The sequence below is a fragment of the Eriocheir sinensis genome, chromosome 26 (genome assembly GCF_024679095.1).
Source record: "Eriocheir sinensis breed Jianghai 21 chromosome 26, ASM2467909v1, whole genome shotgun sequence".
Classification (NCBI taxonomy): domain Eukaryota; kingdom Metazoa; phylum Arthropoda; class Malacostraca; order Decapoda; family Varunidae; genus Eriocheir; species Eriocheir sinensis.
The window spans coordinates 13,878,219-13,892,654 of record NC_066534.1 but is presented as its reverse complement, the minus strand read 5'-3'; the positions used below and the strand labels follow the sequence as shown (position 1 = coordinate 13,892,654).

The 14,436-nt window shown below is 45.3% G+C and overlaps 1 protein-coding gene across 13 annotated transcripts in view; it reads right to left on the bottom strand.

Annotated features, from left to right (window-relative positions):
- The window catches only part of LOC127003784 (titin-like), a 326,729-nt gene that overhangs the window by 82,275 nt on the left and 230,018 nt on the right, over positions 1 to 14,436 (bottom strand). For all 13 annotated transcript variants that reach the window (XM_050870823.1, XM_050870821.1, XM_050870822.1 and 10 more), the window contains one exon: positions 12,249 to 12,317. In XM_050870823.1, the coding sequence (XP_050726780.1) occupies positions 12,249 to 12,317 (69 nt within the window). The remainder of the gene's footprint in view (positions 1 to 12,248; positions 12,318 to 14,436) is intronic.

The following is a 14,436-nucleotide window of genomic DNA, read 5'->3' as shown; positions in this document are numbered from 1 at the left end:
GAAGGAACGGACCAGAGCGTCAGTCAGGACTACCACACGGAATCTACGGGTTAGTATCGCATGACCAATTTCTGAGTAGTGAGTGAACGCGGGAGAGGCGGGAAGCACGGGAAGAGTTAAGAGAGAAGAACTGAATGGCTGCTTCCTCGCATCTCACGTGAAACATCTGCGTCACTTCCTCTCACTCACTCAGAATTTAGCCTCAAGGGGATTTAAACCGTGCCCTTCAAGGTGAATTATGCGTTAGTGTTCGTGCGGCGGGAGGGTGGGTGAGTGGCTGGACTGAATCGTCTCGGAGCGGCCACAAACTGCCTCCAAGCCGGGCACGCTCCTGACGGCGGATGCGAGCGAGGGACAAACGGCGATTATTCACACACCAAAAGGCACCTATAAAAAAAAAATCATGCGGTCAAACAAGAGGCTCGAGAGAGTCCCAACATGGCTCCTCCCCCAGCAGCCTCTCCTCGCAGCAGACAGGTCTATGCGTTAGTTAAGATGTCATGCCGCGGAGAGCTACACTGCCCGTCCCAGGGAGTGACTTATGCGCTCTCCCGCCACTGATAAACCGTGAGACAGACCCAAGGCCGGAAAGACGCCGCGGGAGGGAGACCTTGAGGAAGAAACACCGACTTCCTTGCGCCCTGTCGCTTAAGGGAGGGGGAGAAGGGGGGAGAGGGGTCGACTCCGGCGGGGGTTCAAGACCAATGGCGGGGAGGGAGGGAACAGGGAAGGGAAAGGAGTGGGGATAAAAGGGGGTGGAGTGGAGGGAGAGGAGTGGGGAGAGGAAGGGATAAACGGGAGGGAAGGAAAGAGGAAGGAAGAGGAGTGGGAATAAAAGGGGAAGAAGTGGAGGGAAATAAGGAATAAGGGAGAAGAGTAGGGATAAACGGGGGTGTAGGGGAGGGAAGGAAGAAGAGAGGAGAGGAGTGGGGAGAGAAAAGGTGGATGGGAGGAAAGGAAGGAGGAAGAGAGAGGAGGGCAACGGATATATACCACCCACCCCTTCCGCTTCTTCCTCTTCCTCCTCCTCTTCCTCCTCCTCTCAATATTGACATACGAGCCTTAATGTATATGAACAGGCAGAGAAAAATGTGGTGGTTGCCGCGCATGGATTTATACATCAAAGAAAATAAGACTGAATGTGAGTGAACGTGAGCCTGAGTGTGGGTGGTGGGAGGGGGGGTCGGGTGGTAAGTGGGGTGAGAGGGGGGGTTGAGTGTAGGTATAAGAGTGTGTGGGGGGTGTTAGTGTGAGCGTGAAGACATGAATTATGGAGGAGGTGCGGCGTGGCTGTGTACTGCATGCGGCATTGTGTTGTGGTGTGTTACGTGTTTTGCGCTTGTGTTGCACCGTGTTTTAAGGGTGTGATGGAGGCGAGAGGATACGACGTGAGAGGGAACGTGTGTGTGGTGTCAGGAACAGTGCAACAAGAATGAATATGTTGGGAAAATAAACGATGGAGTAAAAACCTTTCATGGCATAGGAACGGTTTTGTGTTGTGTTGTTACGTGTGTTGTACTATAGGGAGTATTACTAAACATTTCGTCGCCCAAGAACACATATTTGACAAGGCTTTCGTAGGAGTTGTGGGCATTTCCAGTAGTAGTTTCATGACCCTGGTGGTAATTTGACCCTTCTTCTGTACCATGAACATGAAGAAACAATCATTAGAACCCGACAGACCTCCTCTTTGGCCTCTAGAAATCGCTGATGTGAGTAGCGAGTGTCTTATAATACCAACTGAGGGTCGTATTACTAAATATTTCATCACCCAAGATCACCTATTTGACAAGGCTTTCGTAGGAGTTGTGGGCATTTCCAGTAGTGGTTTCATGACCCTGGTGGTAGTTTGACCCTTCGTCTGTACCGTGAACCTAAAGAATTACTCATTATAACCTGACTGACCCCCTCTTTGGCCTTTATAAATAGCTGATGTGAGAAAGCAAAGTGTCTTGTAATATGTTTGAATGGTATGATGGAGGTAAAAAGACCCGATGTCAGTGAATGTGTGATGTCAATATTAGTGCGACAATAATGAGTATGCCGTGAAAACAGACCGGGTGAATACAAGCCTCTCATGCCATATGGACGTGTCGTGATTGGCAGGTGTAAAATAAAGGTGTGCTGAGGAGTGTGGAGTAAGGTTATGGAAAGGTGTGGTGAGGTAAGGTATGAAGGTATTTGCGTATAGAGAATGTAGTGTAATGAGGTTGCTGGGTGGTGAAGACTGGTTGACAAGATGAGATTCGACAAGTTAAGAGGTAAACAATTTGTGGGAACGTGTTGCTAGTGACGCCATAACAAACTTCCCAATAACAAACACTTCATTCTTCCCTACCGTCTTGCACTCTCTTCTTCCCCATCATTAACACACACTTCTTTCTTCCCTCTCACCTCGCACCCCCTTTCTCCGCCTTACTTCTCTTCTTCTTCGACTGGTTTCTATCTCATTGCCATCTTTACCATCGACACAATATCTTTCCCTCCTCCTCCTCCTCCTCCTCCTCCTTCTCCAACTGCTGCTAACCAATTTTTCCTCCTTCACCTGTTCATGATTTCCTCTCCACAGTTTCTTCCCCCACTTAACAATGTCCTCCTAATTTCTTCTGGGAATCAGGTACTCTACTAGGAAGCTGAGTAAGGCCTCCACTTAGAAGACTGTGCTCTCTATGTCGGAGAAACTCGGCCCAATACAGAGCAACAAAAACAACGATAAACAACAAACATCGATACTCTCACAAGACCATTTCTCACGCGCAGGTACCCACATTCCCACGCCATTTTCTCCTCCTCCACCTTTCTTTCACACCTGTTCCTCCTCCTCCTTCTACTCCTCTTCTTCCTCCTCCTCCTCCTCCACCTCTCCAAGGACGAACAACAAGGATCATTGCAACATATGACCAAAAACTTAAGATATATAATTTTCGAAAGATAAAGGAGAGAGAGAGAGAGAGAGAGAGAGAGAGAGAGAGAGAGAGAGAGAGAGAGAGAGAGAGAGAGAGAGAGAGAGAGAGAGAGAGAGAGAGAGAGAGAGAGAGAGAGAGAGAGAGAGAGAGAGAGAGAGAGAGAGAGAGAGAGAGTGGAGGTGGCGGCGGTGGTGATGGTGGTGGTGGTGATGGTAGTGGTGGTGGTGATGGTGGTGGTGGTGGTGGTGATGGTGATGGTGGTGTTGATGGAGGTGGTGGTAGTGGTGTTTACTGATAGATGCAAACATGAGGTTAGAAACGGTCGAATGACGTCATTATTTAATCGAAGAGGAAAGAGGAAGAGGAATAGGCAAGTTGATAAATGGAGGGAGACAGGCAGAAGCAGGTGGAGCAAGAGAAGGAAGAGGAGGAGGAGGAGGAGGAGGAGGCGAATGTTGGAAAGTAGGAAGGAGGGGAAAATAAAATAAAAAGGAGGAAGATAAAGAAGAAGAGGAATAAAAAGTGATGACCAGGGAAGGTGGGAAGGAGGAAATAAATAACGAGATAATGGAAGGAGGAAGAGAAGAGAAAAATGAAACCCGGAAAGAAGGGAACGAAAATAAATAAGTACAGCGATAGAGGAGGGAAGAAGGGAAGAAGACGGAAGGTAAAAAAGGAGAGAGAGAGAGAGAGAGAGAGAGAGAGAGAGAGAGAGAGAGAGAGAGAGAGAGAGAGAGAGAGAGAGAGAGAGAGAGAGAGAGAGAGAGAGAGAGAGAGAGAGAGAGAGAGAGAGAGAGAGAGAGAGAGAGAGAGAGAGAGAGAGAGAGAGAAAGTGGATATCCTTGAGGAAGATCTGAAATATGGAGGAAAGGCAGAAGGGTAAAAAGGAGAGGAAAATGAGGAAGAGAGGGGAATGGATAAGATGGGAGGAGGAGGAGGAGGGTTGTCAATAAAGAATGAGGAAGTGTGTGTGGAGGAGGGAGAAAAATGCATAAAGAAAATGGATGGAGATGAAGGAAGATAATAGAAAAAGAGGAATAAGAAGAAAATGAAGATGAAGAAGGGTGAAATTTGATGGCACAGAACGATGAATGATGAAGAATAGATAATAAGAGCTAAAAGGGATAATGGATAAGTTGAATGAAGATTGATGAAGGAAGAAAATAGAGAAGAAGAATGGAAAGAAAAAAAAAAGTGAGAGGGAATAGAGTGTAGGGGAGATGGAGAATGATAATAATGGAGAAACAAGTAAAGCCAAAGAGGAGAAGGAGGAGGAGGAGGAGGAGGAGGAAGATTGATTCAGAGGCAGGAGGAGCTAAGTGGGGAGTGAATGAAGAAAGGTTAAGGGGTGAAGAAGAATGAAGGGAGGAAGGAGGAGGAGGAGGAGGAGAAGGAGGAAAGGTTAAGGAGTGAAGAAGAATGAAGGGAGGAAGGAAGAGGGGGGGGGGAGGAGGAGGAGGAGGAGGAGGTGGAGGAGGAGGAGAAGGAGGAGGAGAAGCAGCTGATGAGGTATTGCGTCATCGGAACACAAGGAAAGTGACGTCATTTTACAGATTGTGTGAAGTGGCTTGACTTGGTACACTCCTTCTGTTTATGATTCATTGTTTCCATTTTTTTTCCTACTTCATTTTCTGACATAAGAGTAAGCTTGCATTTTACTATTTTTGTTTCTCAATGCATTACTTGCCATTGATTTCTTTATTTAATAACTTTTTTTTTAATTTCAAGCTAAAATCTATGTATACGTTTTGCATGCTTTCATTTTTCTGCCTTTTATTTTTCCTACTTCATTTCCAGTCTGTCATTTTTCTATTTTTTGTTTCCCTGTTCACGTCCTGCCATTGGTTGCCTTATTAATTCACGACAGTTCTATTTTTCACTTTTCTATTTAAATCTATATATTGCTCCAAACATTTCCAGGAACTTTCTTTTTTTGTCTCCCACTCATCAGGGTATTTTTAGGTGGCACATTGTTGGGTTCAGTGTCACCATCGCCAACACTTCCACGAACCTTTGCTTTTTTTCCCCTTTTTCCTCGTTTCTCGCGGTATTTCCACCTCCTCGTTCGTCCGCATATTTTCCTCGTTTTCTATTTGGTTCTGGATATACTTGGGGGTGACTTAATACGTTCTGCCGCACCCACGGAATTGGTTAACCCCCCTTCCTTCTCGTCAAAGCTATATTGCCGATCATTGCAACTATTATTTCTCCCTCTTACTGCTATTGTTGTTCCTATTCCTCTCCCTGTTACTGTTCTTTTGGTTAATGTTCTTCCTATCAGTCTATGTTCACAATTAAAACCATATATCGATCATTAAAACCCTTACTACTAATCCTATTCCTGTTATTTCATTTCCCATTCTTGTTACTGATATTTCCTGTTATTGTTATTGCTCCCTGTTACAGCACCCCGTTAAAGCTCTATTATCACCCAATACAACTGTTATCCCTCCCTGTTACTGCCATTCCTGTTCCTTTTCCATTTTTTTTCTGCTATTCCTGTTATTGCTATTCCTGTCGTTCTTCTTCCACCCTATTACTACACCCCATTAAAACAATATCACCAATCATTACGACTCTTATTCCTACGTATCCTTTCCATTTCACAATTTCGCGCACTTTCCGTTTTAAGCTGCAATGCGCTTTGAAACTTTTCAGTCTGCGAAACCTGAAACAGATGTATGAAAAGGTAAGAGAAACTTGAATTAAAGAAGAGCACAGGGATAATACAGCAAAGAGGATTAACTATACAATACGTTGGTAGAATGAAGCGAATAATAAGATGAGAGTAAAATGGATTGAGGTGCTCCCAAAATAAGACAATACCTGCGCAGGATGGATATAAAGACCCCCTCTCGTGGCGGAAAAGATGACCAGGTATTTAAAATTTCCGGTACAGGTAAGAACTCTCTCTCTCTCTCTCTCTCTCTCTCTCTCTCTAATCACTAGTTTCTCAGGTAGACACAAAAACAGGTAAGGAAAACAACGAAAAAAGTAGAGTAAGCCAACTGTACCCCTCTCTCTCTCTCTCTCTCTCTCTCTCTCTCTCTCTCTCTCTCTCTCTCTTATCTACCTTTTTTTCTCATTTTTCCTCTTTGCTCTTGCTTTTTTCTCTCTCTCTTCCTCTCTCTTACTTCTTCAATACATCTTCCTTAAACTCTTGTATTTATTTCCATGTGCTCCTTTTAATCTATTTCATAAGCTGCTGTTATTACTTCGTCCTTGGCCTCCTCTTCCTCCTCCTCCTCCTCCTCCTTCGTTTTCTCCCCCTTCCTTCACTTCCTTCTCGTCCTTAATCATTCTTTTCCTCCTATGCTCCTCGTCTCCTTCCCCACTTCCTGCTCTCTTTTTGTGTGTGTGTGGGGGGGGGGGAGTGGAAGGGGGGAGGGGGGGAGCCAAGATTGCTCACCTTTATTAATCCTCTCCACGTTCTCTTTTTCTCCACAAATTGCTTCCCTCATATCACTTTCACTGCATATTTTTTTTCCTGGTGTGGTATTTTTCTTCTTCAACTGCAGTCCGTTTCTTCCCCGTCTCCCTCCTCCTCCTCCTCCTCCTCATCCTCATCTGCTTGTTATTCGGCCACCTGCTTCTCTCCCGCCTCTTCCTCCTCCTCCTATCAATGCTCCTTCTTCTGCCTCCTTCTCCTAACCCACTTCTCTTGCAACTTTCCATTTCCTCCTTCGTATTCCCCAACTATTTTTTTCCCCGTTCTGACCTTTCTCGTTTCTAAATACTCGGTTAAATATAATCCATCCTCTATTTTTTCCTTACTTTCTTCTTCCTTGTAAACACTATCATCATCTCCTTTCTTCGCGTCTTCCAGGTGTTGTTGTTTTTGTATTCTATTTTTTCCCCCCGATAAATTACTGCCTCGCTTTCTTTGCCTGATCCACCCTCTATTTTTTCCTTACTTTCTTCTTCCTTATAACAACTATCGTCATCTTATTTCCTCTCCTCTTCGCTTCCTGGTGCTGTTGTTTTTTGTTCTATCTTTTTCCGTGATAGATTACTGCCTCGCTTTCCTTGCCTGATCCATCCTCTATTTTTTCCTTACTTTCTTCATCCTTATAACAACTATCATCATCTTCCTTTTCCTCTTCCTGGTGCTGTTGTTTTGTGTCCTGTTTTTCCCCGATAGATTACTGCCTCGCTTTCTTTCCCTGCACTCTTTCCATTCCTCCTTACCTCTTGTACCATTGTTTTCCTGTGCTTAGTCCCTCTACACTACCTTCCTTTTCCTTCCCTTACCTTTCCATCCTCTCGCTGCCCCTCTACTTTAATATGCCTACCTCCTCCTTCCCTTACCCTTCCACTCTCTCGCTGACAACTCCACTATACCTTCCTCTATTTTCCCTTATCTATCCACCCTCTCGATCCTCCCCTACACTACCTCTCTCTCCTCTCACCTTATCCTTCCACTATCTCACTGCTTCACTTAGACTAACTTCCTCTTTCTTTCCTTACCAATCCATCCTTTCGATCCTCCCCTACACTATCTCCCTCTCCTTTCCCTTATCCTTCCACTATCTCAATCCTTCACTTTCACTAACCTCCCTCTTCCTTCCCTTACCTTTCCATCCACTTGCTGCCCCCCTTCAGTACCTTCCTCTTCTTTTTCTTACTCTTCCACCTTCTCCCTGCCCCCCTCCACACTACCTCCCTCTTCCTTTCCTCACCCCACTTCAATACATCCCTTATCCCTCCCTCATTCTTCCACCCTCCCGCAGCCGCCCTACATAGCAGAGTGCGCATATCCACCCTTGCCTCTTCGCTGCGCCGCACACGCCTGCCTCCGGAGGGTCATTTTTCACAGGCGGCCACATTTTACCTCAGGAGCCGAAGGAGCGCCTGCTGGAAACTGCGCGGCCGTTCATTTTTCAGCGGACGGACGAGAAAACAAACGCGCTTCGATAAGGAAATTAAAAGGGGGCGGCGTACCGATGGATCACGGGGATAACGCGGCGGCAATCGATTTAGGAGTTTGCATAAGGAATGGAACGACTAGGGATGATGGGTGTAATAATCGTAACAATTAATGATGGAAATAATTATGGTGGTGGTGGTGGTGGTGCGTGTGGTAGTAATTCAAAGGTAGACTTTATCGGTTCGTGTCAGGTGAAGATGTTGCAATGAATGGATGTTAAAGGTAATGGTTGAGGTGATTGAGAATGGTAAGAGGTACGAGGAAGGTAGGTAGGAAGTTGGGTACGAAGAGAGAGAGAGAGAGAGAGAGAGAGAGAGAGAGAGAGAGAGAGAGAGAGAGAGAGAGAGAGAAAAGACGAAAGAGAAAGAGACCGAGAGAGAACGAATCAAAGTAAAAAAAAAAAGAACTCGGTGACAGTGACAAAGAGAGGAAAAGGGGAGAGAACACAAAAATAGAGGAGTGGAGGAGAAAGGTTCAAGGCGCGGAAGGGAAGGGAAAGAAGGAGGAAAGGAAGGAGGAAAGGAGGAAAACCCAGCCCTCCTCCTAAACCGGATACCCTCCCTTCCTTCCGATATGCAAACGATGGCGTCAGGCTGAGGGAGAGTTAAGGAGGGAGGGAGAGAGGGAGGGAGGGGCGTAAGGGAGAGAGGGAGAGGTGAGGGAGGAAGGAGGGGGAGGAGGGAGGGAAAGATAATGGGCTGAAGGTGTCACCGGGTCTGAAAGGAATGAAGAGAATGAATGAGAGAGAGAGAGAGAGAGAGAGAGTGTGTGTGTGTGTGTGTGTGTGTGTGTGTGTGTGTGTGTGTGTGTGTGTGTGTGTGTGTGTGTGTGTGTGTGTGTGTGTGTGCATTACCTCCCAAAACCTTTCTAGCACAACCCTTTCACTAAATACCAAAAGGCATATAAAATTTTCTAAGATTTAACAAAAAAAAAAGTAACATGATTTGACTTCCCTTAAACTAAATACTAGAGACATCACCAGTTCTATCTTCAACATCGTTCAACACACATCATTACCTTCGCCATCACTGCATCTTCCCTTTTACCTACGCATCCACTAAACAGCAAACCCATTTACCGCTACATAAACTCCTGAACCCATCACGTAATAATATCTGCTTCATCTCCCTTCGTCATCCTCCTCAAAACCAAGCCTACAGTCATCGTCACCATCACCACCCACCATGAAATCACCGCTATCACCGCCATCACCGCCATCACCACCATCACCACCGCCACAACCAGCTCAGGCATAACTATAATAATTTTCCAGCCAGGCCTTCCCTAGTGTCACGCCTGCCAAAGGATATATATCATTAGAGTTCTCACGGCTTCAGTTCTCTCTCTCTCTCTCTCTCACTACAATGGCAGGCAGCAGGGGCCACCAACCTCTCTTCGTCGGCCATTCATTTAGCTTAAAGAATAACGCCGAGAATTCATCGCAAGAACCGACCCACTTTCAGCCACACCAAAATGCAACCCAGGCCGCGCGATGGACTGCCTCTCTTTTCACGCACACATAATAGTGAGGCGAAGCATGTAATGGTCTAAAAGGTCCAGGGTAACGATACATTCATATTTTGGAAGGAGAGTGTTGTTGAGTTTACTAATGTTATAGGAGATGGGTACAGAAATAGATAGGAAATGCGGTTGTGAATATTACTTTTGGTGTGTGTTTGGGAAATTAAAGGTGGAATGTCGTGTTTTTTGTGTGTGTGTGTGTGTGTGAGTTAGTTGTCAATACGAGCAAGGGGAAGCACATTACGAAGAATAGGATTACTTTTCTCACTTCCATTTAAACCAATTCATTCTTCCACACAACCTGAGCGAAATGAAAAGGAGAAAAAATAATCGTATTGAAAAACACATCTACACCTTTTCATTTTTTTATGAATGTTTAAAGAAATGGCTGTAAAGGAGATACAATTTCAAATAAAAAATGTATAAAGTAATTCAGCTTGGAAATCAGTTATCTTGAGGATCCTCTTAATCAGGTGGGTCGAGATTCACACCACCTGCCAGACTGCACACCTGTTAATTAGCTAGCGTCCATTATCCGCACCTGTCTGTGTCTCGTTTCTGGTTTCATGTACGTGAGGACAAGATCGATGACCAGCTCGCAACGTGTGTGTGTGTGTGTGTGTGTGTGTGTGTGTGTGTGTGTGTGTGTGTGTGTGTGTGTGTGTGTGTGTGTGTGTGTGTGTGTAATTCACCACGGCCTGATAACGTGTTGGACTCGTAATCGCCAGCAGGCACCCTCCTGACATGAGCAAGTGCTCTTTGTGTTCGATCTATGGGTACTGCCAGGACCTCACACACCACACACCCCATCCCTCTTGCTCCAGGAGGTACAGTAACCACTCCTAGTCAACGGAAAAAAACCAGCCTGAGCGGGCACGAACCGCTGCCGTAAGGCTGTGAAGCTTGGCAGCGCAGCGCTCTAACCAGGTAGGTAGGTGTGTGTGTGTGTGTGTGTGTGTGTGTGTGTGTGTGTGTGTGTGTGTGTGTGTGTGTGTGTGTGTGTGTGTGTGTGTGTGTGTGTGTGTGCACGGGTGAGCGTCTAAAATCAGAGTAACCGGCATCGTTAACATTCTGGAGTATGTTCAACGTAAATGGTGTGAGGAAACGCACATGAAATACATAAACAAAAGGTCACAGACACACACACACACACACACACACACACACACACACACACACACTGTAACGGATCACTCAACGCATCTACAATTCTTCCAAGAAAAAGTGGACAACAGGAATCACGTGCCACGCACACACAAACACACACACAAAAAAAACACGATGCAGTAAAAACAGCGGCAAGACAGAAAAGCAGACAAAAACATTACAAATACTGCAGTACACAAACTGGTTCTACGGACTAAACTTGGCTTGCAATGCACAAGCAACATCCTCCGGCGGGTTATTTGGGGCATTAAACAAACAAACACACATCCAAACACGTGCTCAGGACATGACGTCAGGGCCAGGGATGGAAGGAAGGCAGGAAGGAAGGCTGGGGAATGATAAACAGGATATAATAGATATATATATATATCTATATATATATATATATATATATATATATATATATATATATATATATATATATATATAATCTAAGCTTCCTTCCCGTGGCCCTGGCGGCAACAAACTAAGAAAGCATTACATAAATATAGGAAAGTAAAAAACACAGAAAATGAAACAACTTATAAGTACATAGGCAAAAAAATATGAAATCTTAGGAACATAGTGACAGCAAAAAGATTATAATATAGTGCAAGGGAGATTTTTAAATTAGTGAAAAAGAACTTATATAATATAATACGTTGACCTACATAAAGCAGAACCTTAAAACTATGCTGACGAGAACACTAAACATAATAATAACAAAAGTGAACTGCACCGTGAAGCCTTAATATGCACTGGATGGACACAAAGCTCAGAGCAACAATGAGGAATTTATTCAAAATGTCAAGAGAAAAATCTGTATATCCAGCATGAGCAGAGGAAACACACATTGCTAAGCGTCGCCACCATACCGGGCTGGAGGTGCCCCTGGACCGTCCCCGCCTCACCCTACGCCTGCCCCTCCTCCGGCACCGCTGCAGCTCCCCACTTAGGCACGACATGTCATGAATAAAATCGAGCCAGATACTAAAAGCCCCCCCTGAAAAGGCTGCCCCGGAAGCTAAATCCTGGAGAAGCGGCCGCGTTTACATACAATTGTGCAGCATTCAGAGCGGCAAGTGTATTACTGAGGCAAAAATAGCTGGTTTTTTTCTGGAGGGGAGGGAAGAGATGGAGGGGAGGGAGGGAGCTCAGATGCGTCCGTCCTCTAAATGTGTGTGCCAGATGTTTACTTGTATACGTATTAATTCACTTTCTCTGCTTGCTTATGTGCTTTTCAGTAATGTTTCTTGTGCACATTCTTTTAGTTTCGGACATTATTTGTTTATTGCAGAGCTGCCAAGACGTAAGAAAATCGACTATTATTAAATCTTTCGACGTACTATCTTTTTGTTCATTAGTATTCCACCTCCATCTATTAGTATTCAGCATGTTACCCCTTTTAAATTGATACTGAAATCTTTAAATTTTCAATGATATGCGACTCTTCTTAAACTAAAACATCTGTCTTCTTTATATTTTCTTCAGGACTGACATCTTAAATAATTGCTTTCTCATACTGTCTCCATTTCCGTTTGACCAGAGACAGACGGGGGATGTAGACGGTGACGGCAGGGGTAAAAGTAAGGTAAAGTGAGATGGGCATACACTATAGCTGCGCGTGGCCTCAGTGCTAATCTCAGTCGCAGGGGAAGGAAGGGAGGGAAGAGGGAAGGGCGGGGCGGGGCGGCCAGGGGAACCTCCGTGCCAACAGGTAGACACAGAAGCACACGGACAAGACTCACCTTTGTCTGAGTCGCTGAGCTTGCCGTCTGTGAGGGCGTCCTGCACCTTCTCGAGCGACCCGCTGCTCTCTGCAAGGAAAAGAGTGAGGCGTGAGACGTGGTTGGAATAATAATAGTAGTAGTAGTAATAGTAGTAGTAGTAGTAGTAATGATGAAAAGTAATAAATAAGATGATAATAAACAATAATAACAGTAAGAATAAGAGTAATAATAATAATACCACCACCAACAACTACAACATAACTCAAGAGGCCATATCCCAAACACACACACACACACACACACACACACACAAAACATAGGCCTCGTTTGACCACTTCCAAGGAGATTAATTAGAATGGACGCAGCGCAATGGCGACTTGAGGGAGGCCGGCAGGTAATGAGAGCTTATTGCCAGGCTAATCAGCACACGGCCGGCGCTTAATTGATGGCTGTGGGGCAATAATCGTATTTCACCAGCACGGCACCAACAATTATCGCCGACCCATCACCTGACCCACGCCTCGAGCCCCGCCACCCACACCCGGGACCACCAAGGCGAGGGTCAGGCGGGGTTTATCAGCAGTGCCATCGCCCCATATAAGCCGTAGTGGTGCCCTGAAACCCGGCCATTAAGGGAGAATACCAGGTGCATACGGAGTCCTTTGAGGTACCTAAAACGAAACGAATAAGGAAGAAGAGTATAGAGGGAAGGGAGGAGGGAAGGGAGATATATGGGAAGAAGGTGTACAGGTAGACAGCTGCTGAAACGTACATAAGCCACTCCTGGTGAGGTCTATACGGGAGGCGAGGGGGTGTAGCAAGACCCTCCCGTGACCTCAATTCCGTTTCCCTTTTGTCTCATCAACATCAGAAAGTAGTTCAGCATGCTCTCAAAGGACAAATTATCTTACTTTCTACACCACAATCAAACTATTATCTTACTTTCTACACCACAATCATATTAAGAGATGCCCGACGACCACCAATGAGCGGGAAAAGGAAAGACAATCAAGGTATTCTCAGGTGCCCAGATAACAGGTCATGAAGTGGAAATTTATAGTGGGTGCATACGGCATCCACTGAGGTACTCATTACGAAAGGTATATAAGGCAGGTTTACACATATGCCCAAGGTACCCCGAAGACCAGCAATGAAGAGGAAAGTGAAATATAGTCGTCATTTTTAGGAACCAAGGTCGAATATGAGGGGAAGCAGAAGGATGCAATGAAGAGGAAAGGGAAATATAGTCAAGCCATTTTTAGGAACCAAAGTCGAGTGTAAGGGGAAGAAGAAGGATAAGAAACAAAGGATAGTCAGCAAGCCTTAAGAGGGAGAGTGGGGGTGTGGGGAAGAAGAGCAAACATCATGGGGGATAAACAGCATCCTTGGACAACCGCCCCATAACTAGGCAGCCTTAACTAATGGCTTCTCTCTCATCTAACTGCACACGTTGTCCATCGCCACCCACCCAAAAAGGAAATAATAAAAAGTCTCTGGCAAATATATAACTCTTTGCGCCATTTTTAGCAGAAACTCATCACAGGAAGATGGAGGAGGAAGCGAGATATATTTACCAAAGAGAAAAAAGAGAAAAAAAATATATAAAAAATGTTACAAAGACTTTTTATATTGGAGAAAGAAGACGTTAAGACAGCCACACAAGATCTTTTCAAGCAGGACATCAAAGAGAGACGGAACACACCGCTCCCACCACCATCTCCTTTCCCGACTCCACCGCCCCCCACCCCATCCCTACCGCCCATCACCCCCATCACCACCGCCCCCCACCCCCATCCCCACAGCCCCCTCCCCCATCCCCAACCCCCCTAACTACCACCACCACCACCACCACCCTCAAAACCACGAACAAAAAACAACACAAACAATACACTTAGAAGACACCTTTTCTTCTACCACGGACACGCAACGCAACGCTCCTTCCAGACGGCAACACAGCATGCTTCTTGGTGTTACTCGTGTGTTGCTGTAGTGTGTTGCGGACGGCTCCTCACTATTAAAGCCTTTTACACACTTCCTAAGGGCCAATAACCAAGTTTTTGCCATTTTGCACCTGTGTTCCTTAACTTTTTTTCTCATATTTGTTTTAAGAATGAAAAAAAAAATTGGCAGAGGGAAAAAATATGCTAAAATCGCCATACACGAATAAAAACCTGATGACTAGTGTGTGTGTGTGTGTGTGTGTGTG